The sequence below is a fragment of the Colias philodice genome, chromosome 9, assembly GCF_061535455.1.
Source record: "Colias philodice isolate Cphi_HAF_F1 chromosome 9, ilColPhil1 Martin Lab GWU primary, whole genome shotgun sequence".
Taxonomy (NCBI): domain Eukaryota; kingdom Metazoa; phylum Arthropoda; class Insecta; order Lepidoptera; family Pieridae; genus Colias; species Colias philodice.
In genome coordinates this window covers 4070163-4082290 of record NC_143094.1, presented here as the reverse complement: position 1 = coordinate 4082290, position 12128 = coordinate 4070163, and the positions used below count along the sequence as shown (strand labels likewise).

General features: G+C 31.2%; 1 protein-coding gene across 2 annotated transcripts in view; it reads right to left on the bottom strand.

Moving 5' to 3' along the window:
* Nucleotides 1–12128, bottom strand: part of Cen (cerebellar degeneration-related protein 2-like) — a 69837-nt gene that overhangs the window by 11579 nt on the left and 46130 nt on the right. Inside the window, exon 1 of one of the 2 annotated variants that reach the window (XM_089699026.1) lies at nt 8217–8576. The exons of the other annotated variant lie outside the window; for it this stretch is intronic. Within the exon in view, the coding sequence (XP_089555152.1) occupies nt 8217–8298 (82 nt within the window). The 5' untranslated portion in view covers nt 8299–8576. Of the gene's footprint in view, nt 1–8216; nt 8577–12128 lie in introns of those variants that run through there. 2 annotated transcript variants of the gene reach the window in all.

The window sequence follows — 12128 nt, the reverse complement described above, 5'->3', positions numbered from 1 at the left end:
TGTACATATTTTACACTTATTAATTATTATCACAGATTATTATATATGTAATGACAATGACATCTGATGCACGCACAGATCTAGGATGCACGGAATATTTTACCATAGATTATTCGATCTCTATTCGATACAACCTTCGATAGTATTTAACTGTGGTATGTATTTAACAAAATAAAGTTAAATAATCATCTTGATTATAAATTATAATGTCTAGTACTCCAGTTTTTACTGTTATATCTGCACCCGTCTTTGTTCTATAGCGCAATAATACATAACCGCTATTATACTACTACTGTGTCTTAATTTCACAAGCTTAATTAACAAGGCTTTAATAATTACAAAAATACAACCAAAAGACGTTTTACGCGAACAATTATTAATTGACCCATTGTGATGTGGCTTCACTTCTCACTTGGTAGTTTGGCTAAGCTCAACGATTACTCAACGAATAGTTTCTACCTACTTTATTTAGGCGTTTAAAATTGATATTATAGTACGCCATTCGCGTATGATTGTGACCGTTTACACATCACGTTGTTTATCTCAATTATGTATCCAAAAGAGCCGTGTCATTGGTTAGTTATGCATTTTTTTAACAGGAAACAAATATAGCCTTGTGTGGATAATATGTGACACAACTTACTCCGATTTAATTTAATTTTATCTGAAGTTTGGATTCAAGTTTTTTAATTTTTATTTGTTTTTTTTTTAATATTCAAATTTCATCATTCTTCTGTTTCTGTTTAATTGATGGTGATGCAAATATATGATAATAACTATAATAGCTTTATATCTTCATCTTATTACTTATATATAAAAATGAATCGCAAAATGTGTTGGTAAGCGCATAACTCGAGAACGGCTGAACCGATTTCGATAATTCTTTTTTTATTATATTCCTTGAAGTACGAGGATGGTTCTTATGTAGAGAAAACGTAAATTTTTTCCTGCATGAATAGATTATCAAAACCAAGACTAGTGAATGTATCGTTTTTAATTTTTATTGTTATGTTTTAAGTGGTTAATGGTAAGTTAGTATCCCACCAAAAACATTTTCATGTAAAATGTTGCCAAGACGAGCCCATATGACTCGCACTGTCAAAAAGTTATCAGATCTCATGTAGAGCCAAGCTTCTAAGTTCTAACACTACACGCCCTAACTCTACAAGGCCTAACTTCACAAACTCTACACCTTAGTCAAAATATGTGGCTTTTGGCTATTTATTTTTTCAATATTTTCAATGTACAGAATTGACCCTTCTACAGATTTATTATATGTAAATAGATAATATTCCGCGCAATTTTAGGTATTTCCGCGAATGTTCTTAATTATTGAGATAAATTCAGAATACACTAAGAAGTTTTAAAACGTGTTTTAATATTTTACTTTCTGAGCATTTTATGAGTGCCCGACTTATAAAATTATACAAAACGTTCTCAACCTTGTGAAACTAAAGTTACAAAGATGCGTTATTAGTGTATTATTACCACAGATAACAAATTACAAATGCGTTCGTTCTATACATGTTCACCGTTTAAATGTAACATTGAACAAATGTTACTGTTAACAATTTGATTGCAACCACTGTTATATAAGTTCCTTACAAAATATTTGCCCAATAACGACAAGACCATGTCAGCGTGCATTGTGAAGGATGTCTTCGATCATTAATTTACATAAAGTAGGTTAGACTGTTAAAAATAAAGAAATACATAATACATATGATATAATCATAAATTTCCTGTAGCAACTGGTTATTGTTATTTAATGATAATAATTGATGTTTTATTAAACAGACGGCAAATGCAACGCTACGAACTATTTTTCAATGTTGATACTGTATTATGTATTTGATAATGATTGGGATACCCATCACACCTCAGTCATCCGGCAATACGGATTTTTTTTTTAATTTGTTGCATTATTATATTTTCATAGGATTGAGATTTATAAACATGTATCACTAATTCACTAGGTATGTATATAGTTGATCAGAAAATGTTATTTTGTGTGGTTTGTGTGTGGTAGGTGAAATTCTGTGTCTTGGTGTTTCTGTATTCACAATAATGGGAATAGCACTAACTCAGAAATTTGCTGTTATATTTATTTTGTTACCAACTTGTCTAAAGCCCACCAAAACAGTGGCCATAATTGATTGTCTGTACATGTTAACAATTCCATTCTCTTACTAAAATATGTATCCAACGTTGTGCAACATATTTAACATTGTGTGTACGTTGGTTGGAATGCAAGGATTTCTTATTATCCCATTTAATATAGCGTTTACTACACTTGATTTGATATTACAAAAAATAGCTAAAGTTAATCCGATCTGCAGACATTGACCAGACACTACGGCATCCGACAATTTTCCACGTGATTGCTTCTCAGAGACGTTTAGTTGCTATGGGATGGATATCATATCATTTCATTTTTCAATACTATTTTATACACAAGCATTTAAAACTTCTATTGATAGGACGATAAAATGTGTATATTGTGACGTTTGTCATAATATTATATTTGAGTGCGTTTGTAAGTTATGAGAAATCGCAACTTTAAAGGTATTATTACGATAAAATTTGGAAATTATCCTACCGCTATGTACCTACTTGTTCCGAATGCTAATCAACATTTCAACGTGCAATGCGATAACTATTTCTTATTTATTCAGTAATCGGTAGCCTGTACGCATGTATTACTCCATATAACACCTTTACCTGTCCACCGACCATTGCTCAAGACAAGCATGACGCACGTGCAAACGACTCGAGCGAGGCCGCCTGCTATGTAACAAGGCCTTATGCACTATCCGCTAGCGGCTATCCACATGGCTAACAGTAAACAAACTAGCTAATGTAGTAGTCAATTGATTACACAAATTGCAGACGCATTTCACTACAGAAGTATTAAGATTAGTTCAGAAATAAGAGTATTTTAATAGAGGACAACCAAGTTAATTGAAGAGGAGAAGTAAGAAAAATACAACACATAGAAAACATAGAACACATACAACAGTAAGAAAAGGGAAACCAACATATTTTGTTTGATTTACGCTGTGCAGATTTTTGAGGCTGCATTTAGAAATATAGAGGGGTGTAGCAGGGGCTTAATTCAATATATTATAATATGTTGCTATAAAATATATATTCAGTACAATGCTCCAAGTTGGGCTGCGTAGCTACTACCTAGTAAAGGTCGACTGAATATAAATACTAGTCTAAATTATTCTCCGATCGAATATATTGTTTGTGGATAGTAAAATAACATTTGTTTATTATTCTTAACTGAAAAATAAAAAAGTACAATACATTTTTATGAATTGTATGATGCACTTTAAAGTTAAACAAAATCGTTTAATTTTATCCTACTAAAATTAGGTATGAAGTAAGTCTTTGAGTAGATTCAAAGAGCAATTGACTTTGAAACAAATTGATTTTACTTTCAACAAATTACATTCGTATTTCGTTCCCTTGTCTGTTTTCATCGAAAGTTGCGGAAGAAATGCGATAAGCTGACATTTTTATAAATGATAAATTTACCTACTTCCTGAAGCTTAATATAGACAAAAATTCAATAACCAAGTTTCCTCAACTTGTAAGTCGTTTTGTCAATAAAAACAGAATTGTAATGTACAGGAAGTTATTCGATTATTTTATGTAGGCAATTAATAATTGTGTAATCAGAATACGCGTCTCTTAATATTCAACGGAAACTTGCGTTTGATATTATACCTAGGTCTATAATTTATATCATTATTTCTAAATAATTTAACAATTTACCCCACTATTTTAGCTGCTTACATTATTGCTTTTCGTCTGTCTCTCTACTGGACCACTAGACTCGGTGGGTTCGAAAGGATTCGAATTTTCTTTGTATTTTGCTCGCTTAAATGTTAGGCCCGAATTACAAAATTCACCGGAAAATTATAATATGACTATGAGCAATATTATTGTGTAATATTTTGTTATATCTATTATAGTATATGCCTAGGTGCCATATCTAAACATTTTTTTTATCTTTTTCGAAAGGAATATACCTTATAAAAATATTATTAGATAATGTCTAATTATGATAAATCTGCCTAACGTTACTAACTAGCTGTCCCGATAAACGTTGTTCTGCCTTACTGTTATCACTTAGGGGTATGAAAAAAGATGTTGGCCGATACGACCCATAGGCACACCAAATTTCATGATAATCGGTCAAGTCGATTGGGAGGAGTATGGATGATGGTAACTAACATTGTAACACGAGAGTTTTTTTATAGACCTACTATCGGTCCGCCCCGGCTTCGCCCGTGGTACATATGAAAAATAGATGTTGGCCGATTCTCAGACTTACCCGATATATGCACAGAAAATTTCATGAGAATCGGTCCACCCGTTTCGGAGGAGTATGCAGACTAACATTGTGACACGAGAATTTTATATACATATAAGATAAGATATATAGAGAAAATATAATATCTTTTTTTGCTCCATGTAATAGCTAATGCACATAAACTATGCATAGATAACGATAGTGCATGATTTGAGTGTTTATTGAAAATTATATCTTTTGTAGATTTTGCTAAACAATTGAATAGATCATCCTGATCATGCATGTAGTCAAATATAGGTGAACGTGACATGCAATATTACATTACATTATTTATTTATATTTTTCGTTCGTGTGGCCATAAAAAAGTTTATTCATAATTTTGTGTAGAACAAAACCGGATATCGTGATGAGAGTCAAAGATACAAGGGCAACTTACCGGTTTCATAATGATTCTCGTCTCGTACTGAACAGTAATTATTGGCAATGACTGGATTATTTTATAGTGCTCGTATCACTTGAATTATATGCTTCAAAATAAACAGTTAGATTGAAATGATTAATGAAACTAGTGTAGTGTGTCGTTGTTATAATGAGCAAACGAGCCAACACCCTTGCTGTCATTTTCCACGCAACCAAAAATTTTCTCGATGAAGTTGGAGATAGAGTATATTATTAAGTAAAGATAAGTAGGATTGATATTAAAACTCTCTTTACTTAGTGTTATAAATAATCCAGTAACAGGGAATAAGAAAATTTAAAAAAATCTAAGTATTGGTCCACTGTCCAGTGAAAGGAGATGAAAACAACATAATATGACTCTTCCTGAAGTCTTGCTTTATCTTTGTATCTGATATGTTACTATGTGTATATTATATAATAATGATTATTAATTATTTTTATCTCATTTCTGCATCAGCTAATATTGATAACTGATAAAACTCTCACACTTGTAGATATTTTCAGTCTTGTACATTTTATTAATGATGTGGTTAAGAGGACTGTAGAAAAAGCCCTCTTTTAAAAATGCTTTAAAATATATAAAGTATATGTTGCATAACGTATGCAATTGAAAATTTTGAATTATATTACATATAGGTATTATATTCTTAGACATGAGTCATGACTAATGACCAGGTGTTCCAGGTGTTCTTATCACTCGCCTTAAAAACTTGTTTATTAAAGTGAAACTTTTATTACATCGTCTCAAACTTTTTGGTCTGTGTAGCGCATGTCGCGTGTATCGCGGCTGCCGAGTAGGTATACCTACTCGGCAGCCGACCGACACGCGACATGCGCTACACAAAGCAGTGTTCAGAACCGTTCGAACAGTTTCACTTTTACCGTGGTTTCATAAAACCACACAACATTTTTTAATTTTGATCTTGTTTATTTTTTATAAATTAATGGTAAGATAATTCGAAAAATGTGTAAAGATTAATTAAAATAAATAAAATATTAAAAGAAACATTATTATGTAATAGGTTAAAGGTTTATTGATCAATCTGAAAGATGCTTTTTTTGCATTAGATACCTACTTTTGCAAACATACTTTGGTTAAAGCCGAAAATATAAGTATAAAAACAGTTTCGATTTTACTCATGCTTAAACTTTACGGAATTAGGCTAGCAAACTATAATAGCGACCCTGAATTCCAATTAAAAATTAATTATAATTAAAAGACGCATATAATTGTGGTGTGAACGTATTGTATTAAGCACATTTTTTTGGCATTTTTCCCAAGGAACTGCGCCGTTATATTCATATGAATTAATTTTGTAATATTAAAAACGGTGTTTTGTTCGTAATAAGATAACTCAAAGACTTATAGTTGAATGATTCTTTATATAAGACAAAGGTACCTACGTAGCTAGTTAATAGTTATACAAATTATAAACTCAAGTATTTATTATTATAATATACATACTTATATATATATTTTCATCTCATTGTTTCATCATTTATGGACCAAACGAATTATTTAGCATAAGATAAAACGTATGAACAATTAAATTCCTGCATTGCAAAATAACACGATAGCATTGATGTTTCACTAAGGTTAAATTTAATAGTTTCTTAGTACTGTATGCTTTGATTAAAAATAACAATAGGAGAAACAAGAAATGTGGTATCGATAAGGATAAAATCTTGCACTTGTTTGCATAATATTTTGGGCTATACTAAAACAATTGACCTCATAAAACGATTAAGCAACAATGATATGTCCACGAGTTGGTAATCGATAACGATTAATTAGTGTTATCAGGCTTTATAACAAATGACCCGAGATTAAAATAAATTTTAAGTTGTGACGTCAGCTGGCAACAATCAGCTGTAAAACAGCTGCGAAGCCGCGGGAATAATTATTTCTTTTGCAGCAACCCTGGGAGGCTTGATCCTACGTCGCGTAATTTATTCGATGTTTTCCTCTCAGCCTCGTTTTTTTTTTCAACTCGGGAAAAAAGAGCCCCATTAAATATTTATGAAAGCATTTATTCTATTTATCGTTTTTGCGTGATTGCGCGGATTACAAATGATTTATTATATCTAATATAATATCTGTGTGCCACTTTCAGCTAACGTCCATTGGGAATCTATAGCCGGCCAGTCACGTAACTTCGCAAATTCAGGATATTCCCTTTGCAACTTATCATATTATATTATGATACGTTGAAAGTTATCTGCCGACAAATATATGAAAAATTTACGTTATTTCTACTGTTAAGCCTTCTTTAACCTTTTTCTATTCCCAGTTCGTAAACTTCTTAAAAACCATTAAAATAATACATTCCTAAAAATTTAATATGTCAGCCATCACAAAAAGCACTGCTCATTATCATCGCCCACATTACATAACGAATGCCCCTTTTAAAAGGGGTCAGGCTGCACATGCACCAGATGTATGATTGGTCGCAAATAAATTCGAGGCAAAAAGTAAAAAAGGATTTCATTTCATCAACCGGTTCCATAGGGGAGTCGGTATCGATTTTAAAACCCTATAAAAGACTAAGGGAGCTGGGGTGAACGCACCTCGCGGCACGCTACACGGATCAGACGCAACTCTCAAGGATCATTCGCTAAATGCGGCTACCATCTGCCTGAGCCTTCAGAAGCTATAAGAATATTAACTAGGCGCATCGCATCATCATCATCATTAATTCGTAATAAATATAACCCGCTACTGTCTTCAGATCCTCCGTTTGTCCTCTAAGATTATCTAGAATACTGCCTTAATTTTGAACATTTGAATTTTAATAACAAGTCAAAGGACTTTATTTTGAAATATGTAAACCTGTATGTAAACATGAAAATTATATTTTAATAACCGGTTATTGAACTTTGAAACCACTTACTTAGCTATGTCAAGTAAGAATATATTAGATTAATAGGATTATTTATGGAAATACTTAGCCGATACAAATAATAAGCTAATGTATTTTAGAGTATTGAATATTGATTTATAAAATTTTAAATTCGTAAATGAATAAAAGGACATAAACATTATGTTGATCGTGGTCACATTCGTATTAATTATCGCATTTTTATTGAAATGAGTACATTTTCTTTGTTCCTTAGACGAAATAGTGTCGTACTGGAATAAGTATAAAATATTTGCAGTAGACATTGAGGCTGTACGTATTGAGTTGTATAAAAATTATGCATGGCATAATAATCCAATGAGTCACTATGGAAAAGTATTCAAACAATGAGGCATTACTTGGCGTGTAAACATGACGCCCTGTCTCCAATGTCAGCTGCGCGGAAAATCAATATTCGTGAGATTGATCACGTTGCAGACTCCCAGCAAACTCAATGTAATAGGGTAGATAAACTTATTCTACCCAAGGTTACATCTATAGGAGTTTATATCAAACGTTTTGTTTCCATCACTCACCATCTAGCATGCACCGGCGAGAATTAATGCCTTCTTCATCGAAATCCTCTAGTATCCCAGATTTATCCCGCGCCACATCCATGATTCACACACCATTAAGCACCGTATCACATTAATGCACTATCACAGTAAACGCCATCACATGCTTTAGCGACCACGAAGATATTTAATAAATATTTTAAATAGACGACTATCGCGCACAGTCCGTTCAATGTCAGTATCGAGTGGACAATCAATTATGCGACACCCAAAGAGGAGTCGTGTCGCAAGACTCGCAGGCTGAAGCGGACTCGAAAACGCAGGGCGCATGCGGATTTCGCCTGCGTTTTTTGTGTAGCACGCATGCCGCATGCGCGCACTGAAGTACTTGTCGATACGGCAGGCGTAGTGGCGTCGACGGGACGCTTTGCATCACTGAACTCGACACTATACTCTGTAGATCACACTTCATGTGGAACTTTAAATCAATTGCTCACCGACGTTAATTGACCAAGGACATTATGAATTAATATCACACGACAGTTGCGTGAAGACAGGCAATCAATATTATTTGGTTTTGTAACATATTAATATTTATTTTCAACGTTTAATTAAAACAAAAAAAAAACAAAACAAAACAATAATAATTAAAGAAGGGAAATTGAATATATTCGATACGAATAAAAATATTATACCGTTACTCAACTACACATAATTGCGCTTACATTTTTGTAGGCGCATAAATTTATAGGAAATAGTTTCATGACAAAACATACACGATTATATGTTGATACATAATTATATTATTTTCTTTATATACTGTGTATTATAATATTTTTACTGTACATTACATTCTATGTACTTACTAATTTCAATTTAAATTTTTATACTTTAAGACTGTACCTATGCTTTAAATCTACATACTACTGTATTTTTCACTATCAAGTATTGTATTTTTTATAAACTCAATTTTAGTACACTCACGATTATCATAAGTGCTTGAAATCCTCTTCTACGTTCAAACTACATTATAAAATATTACTACTGAGATTATGTAATTTGGGAAATAGTTAAGTAACAGTTAATCTCATATAAAACTATAAATTAGTATTTAGTATTAATATATTTATGGTTTTATTACAGGTAAAGTTATAAGGAAATATGTAAAGTTAAATTATTATTGATGATGAAGTTAATTAAAGTGAGAACTATACATTGAAATTACCTTTTGTAGTCAGAAGTACCTACATGTTTTTACATTTTAAGCAGTAGGTACCTACCTAACAACTTATGGCTAGCTATAAATATTTATTCCGTTTAAATAATGACATCATTGCTATATGTGGTTCTTATTTACCATGTTTAAAGTCCGACGTATTTAACGTATATGATGATGTGAAAAATGTTTTAAAAAACTTGTTGGATGCAATGGTTGGATGACGATTGTTTAACATTCAAATGTCTCGTCAATGTTCTTTATTAAAAATTCAATCCACCATCTTTCTTTATTTTATGATGAAGACGATTCCAACAATAAGTATACCTATAACAAAGCCTACTACTTATTGCAAAAGCTACACAATTGTATGTACATACCTATTCTATCACTAGCGTCAAAGGGAAATAAAACAAGAATTTCGTATCCATACTAATATGTATTATAAATGCGAAAGTAACTCTGTCTATCTGTCTGTTACTCAATCACGCCTTAACTACTGAAGCAATTTGCATGAAATTTGGTATAGAGATATTTTGATACTCGAGAAAGGACATAGGATAGGTTTTATCCCGGAAATCCTAAGGGAACGGGTTTTTCTTTGAAAACGCGGGCGAAGCCGCGGGCGGAAAGCTAGTATAGTATATACTGATATACCTAAGTGAAAGTTAATTTTGTTTAGACTAATATGATTAATATCTATGAAATATTATAAATGGTTCATAATTATTTATTTGAATTACATCATAAATAAACTCAGGTGATGGAAGAAAATTCAAAGAATGAATCTATTATGCTAGTTATAATATCTTTTTCGGTGATAATAAAATTAGTTCAATTGCCTAAACGGTAATCAGATAAGACTTTACCGGATGATATGAACCGGATAATAAATAAAATCGATTATTATTTACGTAATCAATGAAGCACAATTGATGTTCGGATATATATTACGTTTAAGATTAACAATGGTTCATTCAGGTACATTACAATGGTCACATTATTTTATTGGCCGGGAGCGAAAGCTCCTTGCGTAAGAGAATGTAAACGGCTCTTAAAATCATTAATAGACCAACCTAATGACTTACATCATTCTTTGAAGAGCGCCGAGACAACAATGGTCTTTACGAGCATGTTTTGTTGTTAAATTTTATAATTGAATAATATAATATAATAATAATTAAGAAACCCGAGACTGTCTTGCTTGTATAATTAATGATTTGAAATGTATTATGACTTCATCTTATAAAAATAGGCAGGTATAATAAGATTTAATAAATAATGTGATAGTGACTCAACATTTTTGAGAGTCAAAGGTAATCCTGTTCGTTTTTGTCAAAAATAATACGATTGGTTTTTCTGTTAGCCTTTTTGGCACTTATTTATTGAAAGCTCGTTATAAGATATTAATTTTCATATGGGTATGTTTATAATTTATATACAATATACCCAACCGGATGTTATACAAATTAGAAGAGTATAAAAATAACTAATTTTAGGTACCTACCTCTAATAGGTAAGTACTCAAAAAAACATAATTTACATTGTACAAGATTGAGTTCTCATAAAAATAACGAGCGTAATAACTTGATTATATTGGTGTATTATCTGATAATACTTATGTTGTTAAAGAGCAGAAGATAATATGCATATTATGTGATTTTGGTATTTGTCCAATTTCAATACATACAATTTATTTATTTAAAATTCCATTGCTTTTATCTATTATGTTAATGAAGCTATATAGTATAGATATTGTAATTTTGTGGTTATAGTGTAGAATTTATTTTTCAGGTCAATTACAGAAAACTATAATTACTAAATTATCAATGTTTATAATAAAAACTTTCAACTAAATCCCCAGAGTTTCTGGAAATTTTTGACTCATTGAAATGAAATGTTTTACCTAGGCGATATACATATATTACACTATGATTATAAATATATCGTTGTAACGTAAGTATGTAGTTGTTATTGGTTAATTATATTTGTTGATAGGTACCTACTCATGTAATGGTATCTTTTTATTATCACTAACAAGCAATTATAAGTGTAGGTACCTACATTTACCACTTAAGTTTGATTAAATTAATATTTGACACAACAACACATAAATACAGTCTGATATTGATAATATAGAGACATAAAATTCGTTCGTTTTTAAATTTATTTAGTGTAATTTTCAAGATTGCAAATTTTAAGATACCTATATACAATTTCAACCAATAATAATTAATTAGACTTTAATCAATAAATTACAGATAATATAATCTATTTGAATAAATATGATCATACATGTCTTTTAATTTTTCTACCAAATCATTGCAATCATTTACAATCATAATACAAACCATACAAACACTTCTACGGATGAAATGAGTTTTAAAATTACGTAGTTGTTTTTCAGTAGAAAAACAAATCTAATCTAACTATAAGTATAAGGCTCTTTCCTTAAGTGCATATTAATTATCTTGTCTATGTAACAGCCAAACCTTCAATTACGAAGTTTAATCATCTAGGTATACTTAATCTGTATTACTTGCGTTTTCATCTATTAGATCATTTAAAAAAAACAAGATCGACAGTGTGGAATGTGTCGCACGCGATATTCAATAATTGAGTTGAGTTGATTGCATTGCTCCGATTGAAGATTAGATACATCATGATTACAGGCGGGGTTTCGTCGCGTGGCCTCGTGAGATGTGAAAACTATTGTT